Source organism: Mustelus asterias, chromosome 1, assembly GCF_964213995.1.
Source record: "Mustelus asterias chromosome 1, sMusAst1.hap1.1, whole genome shotgun sequence".
NCBI lineage: Eukaryota > Metazoa > Chordata > Chondrichthyes > Carcharhiniformes > Triakidae > Mustelus > Mustelus asterias.
The window spans coordinates 169539157-169552300 of NC_135801.1; the positions used below are offsets into that span (position 1 = coordinate 169539157).

The following is a 13144-nucleotide window of genomic DNA, read 5'->3' on the forward strand; positions in this document are numbered from 1 at the left end:
CCAACTAGACCATTCGTTTGTATCCCTCCATTCCCAGACTGCTCATGTGATTATCCAGGTAAGTCTTAAACGATGTCAGTGTGTCTGCCTCCACCACCCTACTTGGCAGCGTATTCCAGGCCCCCACCACCCTCTGAGTAAAAAAACAAAACAAAAACATCCCGTTGATATCTGAGTTATACCTTGAGCCCATGACCCCTTGTGATCGTCACCTCCGACCTGGGAAAAAGCTTCCCACTGTTCACCCTATCTACACCCTTCATAATTTTGTACACCTCTATTAGGTCTCCCCTCATTCTCTGTCTTTCCAGGGAGAACAAGCCCAGTTTACCCAATCTCTCCTCATAGCTACAGGCAACATCCTGGTAAACCTTCTCTGCACTCTCTCTAAAGCCTCCACGTCCTTCTGGTAGTGCGGCGACCAGAACTGGACGCAGTACTCCAAATGTGGCCTAACCAGCGTTCTATACAGCTGCAACATCAGACTCCAGCTTTTATACTCTATACCCCGTCCTATAAAGGCAAGCATACCATATGCCTTCTTCACCACCTTCTCCACCTGTGTTGCCACCTTCAAGGATTTGTGGACTTGCACACCTAGGTCCCTCTGTTTCTAAACTCTTGATGGCTCTGCCATTTATTGTATAACTCCCCCCTACATTAGTTCTTCCAAAATGCATCACTTCGCATTTATCTGGATTAGCACTACTGCCTCAGTGCCAGGGACCCGAGTTCGATTCCAGCCTTGGGTAACTGTCTGTGTGGAGTTTGCACGTTCTCTTCCTCAGGTCTGCGTGATTTGTGCTCTGGTTTCCTCCCACAGTCCAAAGATGTGTAGGTTGGGTGGATTGGCCATGTTAAGTTGTCCCTTGGTGCCTGAAAGATGTTAAAGGAATAGGGCTTGGGTGAAATACTCTGTCGGAGAGTCGGTGCAGACTCAATGGACTGAATGGCCTCCTTCTGCACTCTAGGGATTTTATGATTGAATATACTTGCAGGAGAATCAACTAATTTGAATCTGTTCCATTGGATACAATAGCCAATAAAATTCCACTTGTTTCCTAGGTTACTTTTCTGAGAAAAATGCATCTGTCTGTGAGTCCTGTTCCCAAGGATTATTTTGCAAGTAAGTATTGGTAGCGTGTATATCTGTAGAACCAAATCAACAGAGTTGCTAGTTTGTGGATTCCTGGGTAGCAGATTTCTGCTCAGGACGTCGAGAGCCTGTGACCTCCCACTTAACAGAAGTATCAAACTACCATTGCCCCTGTTGTCTCCGAGCCCCGCTCCCGGATGCTGCAGCGAGTTAACCTCACAATTTTCATTAGCATTGTTTTTGGATCTCTCCAAGATCATATTCCATATTACCCGTGATCTTTTCTGGTTTTTGTCCCTGCACCCACCCTGTAGTCCTCCAATCAGCTGCATCTTGGCTTTATTTCCATCATTTGGCTATATTCCAGCTTTTAAAAATATTGAAACATAGAAACTAGAAGCAGGAGGAGGCCATTCGGCCCTTTTTTGAGCCTGCTCCATCATTCATTTATGTCATTATGATCATGGCTGATCATCCAACTCAAGACCCTGATCCTGCACCCCCCCCCCCCCCCCCCAACACACATCCCTTGGTCCCTTTAGCTCCAAGTGCTATATCTAATTTTTTTCTTGAAGTCACACAATGGGTCCTATTTTAGCATTTTGATTTTAAATGCTGGGCGGACTTGAAACTGACTGCTTCATATCTGATTTTTAGACCTGTTCTCGGGCGCCCCCATACGGACTCTGCCGGCAAAAATGTCAGTGATTCTGAATCGTGCTGCAGAAACCTGTGGGTGGGGCTTAACCCACCCGAAACACTCCAGCTCCGATCAGTTAAAAGAATAGAAAAACGCTCCCCTGCTACATTGCTCCCGAGCCAGATAATGCCTGCCCCACCTCCACAACATAACTGTCCCTCTTTATTCCACCTTCCCCCCCCCCCCCCCCCCCTCCCCGTGCAGAGTGGCGGTGGATCATCCCCGGCCCCTCCCCCCACCAATCTGAGTCAGCACCGCCGGAAGCTCTGAACTTACCACCTCAGAAGCTGGAGCGTCCAAATTGGACCTTTGCCAAGCATGTCTGTTTCATGCTGAATCTGGGCGAACGCACTGGTAAAGGGGGAAGTAAATTTGGGCGTGCAGCCCATTAAGTCAATTTAAATGCATGCAAATGTATTTAAATTGATGTCATGCCTGTTTCGGGCATGGTCCCAACGGCAGCCATTTTCGGTCATTGGTAAAGGAAGAATGGGCGTGGATCACGCTACTCACCTCCTGCCCGACTCTGTCATGTTTTCACACCCAAAAGCGGGCACAACTTGATGGTAAAATCGGGCCCAATGTTTTGCCTTCAATTGCTTTCTGTGGTAGCGAATTCCACAGACTGATCATTCTTTGGGGGAAGAAATTTCTCCTCATCTCCATCCTAAAGAAGTTTACACAGTATCCTTTAGACTATGACCCCTGGTTCTGGACACTGACCCTCCCTCCCTACCCCCCCCATCACCACCACCATCGGGAACATCCTTCCTGCATCTACTCTGCCTTGTCCTGTCAGAAGTTTATAGATTTCTGAGATTCCTCTGAACTCCAATGAATCTAATCCTAACCAGCTCAATCTCTCCTCATACGTCAGTCCCGCCATCCCAGGAATCTGTCTGGTAAAGTTTCTCTGCACTCTCTCTCCATAGCAAGAACATCCTTTCTCAGATAAAGAAACACAAGCTGTACACGCTATTCCAGGTGGTCCGATCACTGTATAATTGACGCTCTTCATTCTTTTTGTTTTATTTTTTATGTCTCTGAAGCAAATCTTTCTCTTTTTTGATCGTGCTTTTGTGTTGCCCACGACCCCATTCCCTTTTGCTTCATCCCCTCCTCCTATAGAGCCATTTGGGATGCTATCCTTGGGGATTGCCCCTTAGCGGAGACTCACTAATGTGAGATGTGCTGTCTGTCAAATGTACCATGCATCATTTTAACTCTCTTTTTGGATTCTGTCCTCGTACTGATGGAAGCCTATTTTTGAGTCCCTGTACATCTGTAAAATATTCTCTTGCTTTCCAGCACAACCAACTGCAGCGAGTGTACAATGTGCCCTGGTGGGGAGGAGGCTCTGTCTACAGCAGCAACTGAGTGCACACTGTGTCGACCAGGTATTAACATGGTGATGGGGCTGGCTGCAGCAAAGGGATGAACTTGGGTGCCTTCGATTGGGGAGGGTGGTGACATAGCGGTATTGTCACTGGACTAATAATCTTAGACCCAGCTTTGAATCCCACCATGGCAGATGGTGACATTGGAATTCAGTAAAAATACCTGGAATTAATGATGATCAGGAAGCCATTATCGATTGTTGCAAAAATCTATCTGGTTCACTGATGTCCTTTAGGAAAGGAAATCTGGCCTACATGTGAGTCCAGATTCACAGCCATGTGGTTGACTCTTAACTGCCCTCTGAAATGGCCTAGCAAGCCACTCAATTCAAGGGCGATTAGGGATGGGCAGTAAACCCTGAGCCAGTCAGTGAATCTCACCAGTGAATATGTTTAAAAGAAAATTGAAGACCCTTTGTTGGGGGAAATTCAATACAGGGGGTGGTGGGGGTGTTCTGTGGCATCAGCAAGGAAACCAAACCAAGTAACCTCAATGTCTGGGAAAGGAACGTTGGACTTTCTGAAGAACTGCTATAGTTTTAAGCAGTGAAGCTTTTCAGATGGTGGGAAGTCATTCCTGTTAACTGTTTCTAAAATTACCCGTGAGTTCCTCTTATTTTGCAGGAATGTACAAGCAGCCAAAAGGTCTGTTCTGTCAGATGTGTCAAACTGGGTATTATCAGATAAGAGAGGGACAGAAGAGTTGTAACCTATGTCCTGAAGAACATTATTGCCCCGTGAGTAATCCTGGTTTGATGGATGTGGAGTGTTCGGATGCTATCCTGATGACTCTGGGTGGGTGTGTATGTGTGGGGTGTGCTGGTGTTTGGGTGGGTGGGGTGGTTGTCTCTGTGTTTCCAAATGTACACATGATCATGTTTGCCAGTGTGGAGTGAGTTGAGAGTTATGTCCATGATGTGTGCTTGTTGCTGGGGCTGGGAAGAAACTGCCTCTCAAAAATCTCAATCTCTCCGTCTACTCCAAGTAATGCCATGTACTTCAGAATCATAATGTGGAGATGCCGGCGTTGGACTGGGGTGGGCACAGTAAGAAGTCTCTCAACATCAGGTTAAAGTCCAACAGGTTTATTTGGTATCACGAGCTTTTGGAGTGCTGAAAACTTGTGATACTAAATAAAGCTGTTGGACCTTAGAACAAAGAAAATTACAGCACAGGAACAGGCCCTTTGGCCCTCCAAGCCTGCACCGACCATGCTGCCTGACTTAACTAAAACCCCCTACCCTTCCAGGAACCATATCCCTCTATTCCCATTCTATTCATGTAATTGTCCAGATGCCCCTTAAAAGTCACTACCGTATCCGCTTCCACTACCTCCACCGGCAGCGAGTTCCAGGCACCCACCACTGTGTAAAAAATCTGCCTCGTACATCTCCTTTAAACCTCACCCCTCGCACCTTAAACCTGTGCCCCCTAGTAATTGACCCGGTGTTTTGAAACTTCTTACTATTCTGCATTGTAGAGTTTCTATGATTCTGAAGGAGGTAATTCAGCCCATCGAGTCTGCACCAACAACAACCCCACACATTTAACCTGCTAATCCCTCTAACCTACACACCCCGGGACACTAAGAGGCAATTTAGCATGGCCAATCAACCTAACCCCTACATTTTTTGGACAGAAGGCTGGGATGTCCTCTTCTGTTGCTTGGGTTTTGCTTTGTAAGTGTCCTCAGCACACCGTTAAAGTCATAATGGTCCCTGCATGATTTACTCAAGTTTCAGTTAAGTGTGAACTCCAGGACTGAACAGGAACAATAATTGCAATATAATTTGTGACAGCTTTGTTAAAAGATGGTGAGGAAGCTGCAAAGGTCATGTCATTCATTTAAAATACTGACAAGTCCTATTTGAAAAAGCAAAATCTTTGTAATCTAATGAATCTAAATGCACAGCACGTTTGTGAAAAGCACGTCGCTACCTTTTGTGTAAAGAATCTTCCAAGATTGTAGTGTTTGTATTTTCTCTCCCTTTTCAGTATCAATTGTTGCATTATTTCTGAGTTTGAGTTTCTGGTGCATGGTTGTGGAAGTTAAATCCAATCTTTTGAATATGGCCATTAGGAATTCTAAATGACCTGATCTGTTGTTTTCCCAGAGTCCAGATGTGGCGCCGATCTTGTGTCCAAGTGACGCATTCTGTCCAGCTGGAAGTACCGCGCCTCAGTACTGCATGGAGACCTTCTTCTTCAAATCAGGAGATCACTGTGTGCTGGCACCACTGACCATAATCCTGCTTGTGGTCATCCCACTAAGTGAGTAGGCAACATGTATTTGTTCTCATGATCTCCCCCCTTGAAGAGGGATTGCGGGCACGGCAACCTATTGCAACAAGACAGTGTCCAACTCCCAACTGCTCAATATCTGAAAAGAAATTGCCCAATAGCCTGTCCTTGAAGCAGATGAAGGGAAAATCTCAGATTATTAATTACTCATTTGTAGAACATTCCAAATATGACAATTGGTATTGTATGTGGTGAGTAATGGGAACAAAGCTTGATTCTAGCAAGTGGTCCCAAATACGGTTTTTTCTTTATTCATTCATGGGACATGGGTGTCGCTGGCTGTCCAGCATTTATTGATGTGGAGACCATAAGATTGTGGAGAGTCTTGTCTTTTTTAAACATTTGGAATTTGGTGACTGCAGATCTGGATGTGGTGTTTGATTTGGTTAATACTTTGCAACCCAGATTGCCCCTGCAGGCTGCTGAATTCTCCCCTGGTAAAGTTGAGCTGTGCTGTAAGGTACTCTTTAAGCTGGCCAGTTTTGTACTCCGTGATACTGCATGACATGTGGATGAGACAAAGGGATTTGATCTTGCTGGGTACTCTTTTTTTTTTCAATCCTTTTTCACTCGAGTGGCCTCCTGCACCACCGTGCCTTGGTTATTTTGCTCATCCTCCCTGCTCTCGTTCACACAATCTGCAGGAGCCTCAAACCTGTTGGACCTGCAGAAATGAAAGGAATTAGCCAGGCTCCTTGGGGTTGGTTATCAGTGAGCCCTACTTGGTGTGAGATGCTGGAGGTCTGCCTTAGCCTTGTATTAGCTGGAGTCAGCAGCACAAGATGTTAGTAATGGAAAGGGAGAATGTTTGTTTTAAAATGAATATCTCTAGTTAAAGTTGGAATACTTTTGTTCCAATTGCCCTTTTAGTACATGCCTTTCTCAGCTCAAAATATTTCAAAGAACAAATAAAATTAAATTTAAACAAAAGAAAATTACGGCCCTCCAAGCCTGCACTGACCATGCTGCCCATCTGAACTAAAACCCCTAACCTTCTGGGACCATATCCCTCTATTCCCATCATATTCATGTATTTGTTAGGACACCCCTTTACAAGTCATTATCATATCTGTTTCCAGTACCTTCCCCTCAAAACTTGCCTCGTACATCTCCTCTAAACCTTGCCCCTTAAACCTATGCCCCCTAGTAATTGACTCTTCCACCCTGGGAAGAAGCTTCTGACTATCCACTCTGTCCATGCCTCTCATAATCTTGTCGACTTCTATCAGGTTGCCTCTCAACCTCCGTCGTTCCCTAAACATTTTGACAATTCTGGGGGGGGATGTGAAATCCATCAAGTTTTATAAGTGGATACATTTTATGTTGGTTACAATTAACTTAACTGATTTGATGGGCAAGTTTTCCTTTACTTTTCAGTATTGCTTTTCTAGCTTGCTTTAAATAAGAGAAATTACAAAGAAACATGAGCAAGTGAAAGTGTTGAGTGCTTGCCTTTAACTAGTTGTGTTCTTGACTGTTTCCACCTCTGATCAATTTCACGTTCTTTTCCAGTCATTGTGTTGATCATCATTGTAATAATCGTTCGTCGCAAGAAGAAAGTCACACCAGTCGACCCCGTGCGATCCCCATTACTGAGTAAAGAGCCATTCACAGGTCAGGAGCCTCGCCCATCATACGGGATCTCCTGGGATAGAGAACCGGTCTACGCAGGGTGGTAACTGTGGTTGTTTTTGGCACCAGGGCTCGGCTGACAATTAGTACGTGATGTACATTGTCTCTTGAAAAAGAGAAGAAATGATGCTCATCCAAATGTGCATCTTCTGAACTGGGAATCCAGAGTCTTGTGGAACCCCACAGCCTTCTGATTCATTGCAAGTCTTTGATGCATTCTGGATCACAAGCAACTTTTTGTATGGTATTGCCCACTGTCTCATTTCCTCTAGAAGGGAGTGAGACAATTGAGTGGTTCATCTGTCATTGGTCTATAATGTTCACTGGTGACAAGGTACCTCGGTGTTCTCGACTGGACTGTTTTGTTCCGTCCTTTTCTGTGACAGACTGGATGAAACAGTAGTGTTCCATGGAGTTGAACAGCTGTTCAAGCAATTGTTCTGAAAATCAAACGTCTGGTTGGAGGTTAATAGCTCATCTCCAGGTTGTCTCAAAGTCACCCAGCCAACTTTTGGTTTGCTGAAGAAAATGCACCCAAAACTGCACAAAACAATTCACTCGTTTGAGAGCCTGTAAAGTTACGAGACACTGAATTTAAGATGAACAGGGTTAACGATTGCATTTTGCACTGAGATCTTTTTATATTTACGAAAAAGGATTGACTTTTTTGGTCACAGAATTTTTTTCACTTGCATAAAAAAGCAATTTACTGACAAACTACTGCAGGCACCTTTAACTGCATTTTCCAAACAGTACCTGTTCAAAAATTCTTTGTTTTTATTTTTGGAAAGTCTGATGAAATGCTTCTTATTTAACTTTCAATTTGGTACAGTGCATCCTGGCAATCCTTCGAGGAAGTAACTGAATGAAGTGGGGAAACGTATGACTAACAGATCCTTGGTAAAAAATGTGCAAATTTCACTAGATCTTCTGTCTGGAACTGTCACTGTCCAAATTGGAACTTTGCTCCCCTTAGTAAACTGTATTTTAAATTTGTTCTTGTGAACCTTTTTATATAAAATGTTGTTGTTTTATGTGGAATGTTTAAATGTGGAATTAGTTTGTAATAAGAATTTGGCTGATGTATATTTAAAAAGATATTCTAAAATGATGTAATAGCCCTTGCAGATGAGTGGATAAAGTATTCTCTTCCTTGCCCCTTTCTAAAATTCCTGAAAGCTTTTAAAATGTGGAAGTGTCTAGTCAACGGCAAACATAAATTTTGCCCTTTTTGTTGTTGGCTGCAGTGAGATCTGTGAAGTGGCCAATTTATCTTTGCTCTAGGTTTAGTGGATTTCCACACTCACTCTGTAGGTCTTTTAGGCTGGAATGCAAACTAGAATGAGTTGATCCCAAAGTGAGAAGATGTTACAGATGTACTATCAGAACTGTGTACTTTATTGAACCAAAGTTGTATTCTATAGTAGTTTGCAGGCTTGAGTGGATTCACTGGCGAAAATTTTAACTGAGCTGTTTCCTTGTTTTAATCTTCTTTACCGTACCGCTCCTTCTCTCCCCCCCGCCCCCCCCACCCCACCTCATTCACCCACAAAACCCTGCTGTACCCAAACACCCACATAGCTCTCCTCAAATCTCACATCATTGGGAAATTTCTTATTCCTGTTTTTCATCCACATAAGTCACTGAACTCTTGTAATTCACTGAGACATTACAAAATTATATTTTGCAATAATTTGGGAGGAGAAACATGGCTTTGATATTACTTAACCTGAGAAACTGAAATGGACACTATTAATACTGGGAAAGGTAATTGTGTATTTTTTTTGGGTGTTCAATATTTAACTGAACTCGTGACCAAATTTCTGATTACTCTGGTGCTGACTGACTCAACATATTTTGAAAATTGAGATTGAAAAGAGGAAGTGATGGTTTTCTAACTGATTTTTTAATAAAACTTGGTGCAAACTCCAAAGCTGACTCTTTCCACTAAGAGCCGTGAATCCTGTAATAAACTGCTTAATATTTTGAATTGTAATTTTTTAAGAAAAATAAATGCCATTTAAGTGAAATGACCAAACACACAGGACCCAGACTTTTTTTTCACACTGTAACACCTCCGATTTGTTTTGTATGTTTTGAGTCAGCAGTTTAAGTAGTAAGCAGACCCCTTGGTGGAATATGGCTAATAGATACTGTAAGAGTTTTAACAACACCAGGTTTATTTGGTAGCAAATACCATTAGCTTTCGGGAAAGCTAATGGTATTTGCTACCAAATAAACCTGTTGGACTTTAACCTGGTGTTGTTAAAACTTTTACTGTGTTCACCCCAGTCCAACGCCGGCATCTCCACATCATAATAGATACTGTACAGGCCTGAATCTTGCTGCAGATGTGAGGCCCCAGTGTTGGTTCCAAATGGAGGTCTCGAGCCCACGCTTGCCGGCACTGAGACTACCGTACTAATCTTTTTAAGGGCAGCCTTCGAAGAGGTTGCATACATGCTCTCATATGAATTAGGGGCACGAGTTGGCCACTTGGCCCTTTTCAAGCCTGCTTGGCCCCTCACCTCACTGGCATTGTAGACAATTATGAATGGATAACAAATGCTGGCCTTGTCCACAATGCCCCCATCCCATGAAAGAATTTTTAAAAAAGCTTAATACGCAACACAAGGGCTCCTGGAATGAGAATGACGTTGGCATGGATGGAGGATTGGTTAAATGGACAGTTAGCAAAGAGTAGGGTACTTAAATTGTAAGTACAAGATCCGGCCAGCCTGTGACGGCCATGTCCCACATCTGAGAGATTGAGAATCACAACTGACACAATTTCATTACAAATCCAACAACTTTATTTCCAAAACATTGAACTTCAATAGTGATTTAAAGCATGTGGTTATCTGTCAGGTTGAATGTGGATTGGATCTGATCTGACAAAGACAGATCCTGCTTTTAGTGGTCCTTCTCCTGTTGATACCGCACCAGTGAGGGTCTTTTACCGGGCTTTATACTTTGACTGTATAGCAACCACCTTTTTTTGCCTGAGCCTTCTGAGTCACTTGACCTCCAGGGTTTTTGATCGGTCTTTGGCCCATATCCAACTGTACTTAATCCATATAGTTTTGTTTTCTCACATGACCCTCCTACGAATAGTTGTTTATCCACAGGATGTTTGGCCTTCCATCTGTTGTTGCTTCAAGGCCTTACTTGCAAATGGTTGTGCGACCACCGAGTTATGAGGCACCTGCATGTGTCAAATGTAAACAACTACATTGAGCTCTTTCCATCAATACATTTTCCACGCTGAATCTCGGGCATTCTTTTAAGCAAACTTACACAGGAATTCTTATTTTTACAGCAGGCTGTGACTAGTGGGGCCTCAACTATTTACAAATCTATATTAATGACTTGGATGAAGGGGACCAAAGAAATGTATCCAAATTTGCTAATGATACATTCCCATCTAATTTTGTAAGCTGTGAGGAAGACAAAAAGTGATAGAGACAGGTTAAGTGAATGAGCAATAAGGTGGCAGATAGACTATAATATGAGGGACTGTGGGGTTGTAAGAGTAGAAGTAGCAAATAAGAGTAGAAAAGCAGTATATTTTAAGATGTAAAACTTGGTGTTCAGTGGGATTTAGGTGTACTCAAACATGCTAACTTTCTGTTCCTTGTAAAAGTGCAGCAAGTGATTAGGCAGGTAAGTGGCACATTGGCCTTTATTGCAATGGGATTGGAGTACAAAAATAAGGAAGTTTTGCTAGAATTGTATTGGGCTCTGGTATGATGCCTGGAGTAGTGTGTGCAGTTTTGGTCACCATCTGTATGAAAGATATACTTGCATTGGAGGTGATATGGTGAATGTTCATTCAATTACTACTTGGGATAAAAGTTTTGTGTTTTGTTTGTTTTATTTATTTATTAGTCACAAGGCTTACATTAACACTGCAATGAAGTTACTGTGAAATTCCCCTAGTCGCCACACTCCAACGCCTGTTCGGGTCAATGCATCGAATCAGCATGTCTTTCAGACAGTGGAAGGAAACCGGAGCACCCGGAGGAAACCCACTGAGTGAGTAAATTGGGCTGATACTGCCTGGAGTTGAGAATGAAAGGTGACCTAATTGAAGCATACAAGCTTCTGAAGGGGATTGACTGGGAAGACACTGAAGAGGTTGTTTCTGTGGCTAGGGGAATCCAAAATGGGCTTATAGTTTCCTGGTTAAAGAAATGATCATTTAGGGCTGAGATAGGGGAGATTCCTTCACCAGGATTGCAAATCTTGGGAAATTCCCTATCCCAGAGTTTTGGATGCTCCCATTGTTGAACATATTGAAGGCTGGGATAGACAGATTTTGGTCTCCTGCGGAATTGAAGGATATGGGCAACAGGCGGTAAAGCAGAGTTATGGGCAGAAGATTGGTCATGACTGTGAATTGTGGAACAGGCTCGAGGGGACTGTTTGGTCAACACCTCACATTTTCTGATGCCCATTTAAAATGCTGACCACTTGCCATCCCTTTGTGCCTCCCTGCTGGCAGATTCTCCCTTCTTTCAATGCCAATATCATTATTTAAACTACCCTTTAGCCCATCGAGTCTGCTCCACCATTCAATATGATCATGGCTGACCTTCAGCTACAAATCCACTTTCCCACTCACTCCCCAAACCCCTCAGAGACTCCATCTGTCCAGCTCCAGCTACTCTGTTCAGGTTTTTGTTAAAATCGTTTCTTCATGGGATCTAGACATCCCTGACTGCAAACATCTATTTCTCATCCTTAATTGTCCTTGGGAAGGTGGTGGTGAATTGCTGCCTTGAATCCTTCCATTGAGACTCTTTTTTTTTGAGAATGGATTGGATGAACTGTAACTATCAAGGGGAAGCAGTGGCCGAGTGGTATTGTCTCTGAATTAGTAACCAGAGACGCTGGGGAGCTGGATTCAAATCCCACCATGTCAGACGGTGAAAATTCAATTTTTGAAAATATCTAGAATTAAGCATCTACTGATGATAACGTGTAAGGGGAAGAAAACCTAATAGGTTAGTAAACATTTTTAAACCATTAGACATTAAGACACTGACAGAACTACCAACACCGAGTTAAATGATTTTAAAACAGCTAACAAGAAAGCAGTTTACATGCATATGAAATGCAGTTAAGAGATTTAAACAAGCGATTATGATTTAAAACACACATACTGCTATTTTGAATGTATTAATTAATGTATTTTTAAGAATCATTGCTCACTTTAGCCAAAGGCAGATTGCTGCAAAGCATCATGGTAAAGGGCATTAGGACAAAGCCATATTCTAAGGGAATATTGAAACCTTAGAAATATGCAAGCTTCATCAGCAGAGTTTCTAATGGTAAGAACATTCAGAACACTTAATCAAACTTCATGAATAGAGTTTATTCACTGTCCAGATAAGAAGGATGCATGCCTGGACGTGGGATCATGTGTTAGCCTGACTTGACAGTGACCTGGAGGGAAATTTGTGGGAATGTTAACTTTGAGGCTAGCATCTGGTTACTAAGGTATACAGAATGTTAATAAAGTCCATAATTGATTTGTTTTGAACTGTATATGTTGAATTCATTGGAGAGGTTTAGCTGCTCTATCTCAGGAGCTGCCCAGAACCTTTGATTTCTCCTAGTGGCTGCTGGTTAAAATAAAGGTTACATCTTTAAACTGAGACACTGGCTTTGTGAGTCTTGTCTGAAATTTCTAACGATACCCAGCTTTTGGTGACGAGCAAAGGGATAGAGTCACCAGAGTCTGACAGCGAGACGTGCCTCCTAAGAAAGAAAGAGTGAGTTAGTTAAAAGGAGTAACGCATTAAGTTGACCTATCCAAAAGAGTGTTAGGAGTTGTGAAGGTAGTGTCGCTTAGTAAAGAAACTGCGCTTAAAGCAGGGGGGCGCGATAATGGGATTTTGCTACTGGGCAGTTAGCCGAGCTGCATGGTAGGATAAGACATGAGTGCTGCGTGCGCTTAATCCAAAAGGCCAGGGATGGACTCCTGGTACGTTTTGATTAGCTGAGCCATAGTGC

The 13144-nt window shown here is 43.0% G+C and overlaps 1 protein-coding gene across 2 annotated transcripts in view; it reads left to right on the forward strand.

Annotated features, from left to right (window-relative positions):
• The window catches only part of LOC144500271 (uncharacterized), a 116512-nt gene that overhangs the window by 34175 nt on the left and 69193 nt on the right, over positions 1-13144 (forward strand). Inside the window, exons 5-9 of one of the 2 annotated variants that reach the window (XM_078222952.1) lie at positions 1066-1126; positions 3105-3193; positions 3818-3930; positions 5308-5464; positions 7007-7108. In XM_078222952.1, the coding sequence (XP_078079078.1) occupies positions 1066-1126; positions 3105-3193; positions 3818-3930; positions 5308-5464; positions 7007-7108 (522 nt within the window). Of the gene's footprint in view, positions 1-1065; positions 1127-3104; positions 3194-3817; positions 3931-5307; positions 5465-7006; positions 9162-13144 lie in introns of those variants that run through there. The other variant, XM_078222957.1, reaches the window with a different exon arrangement.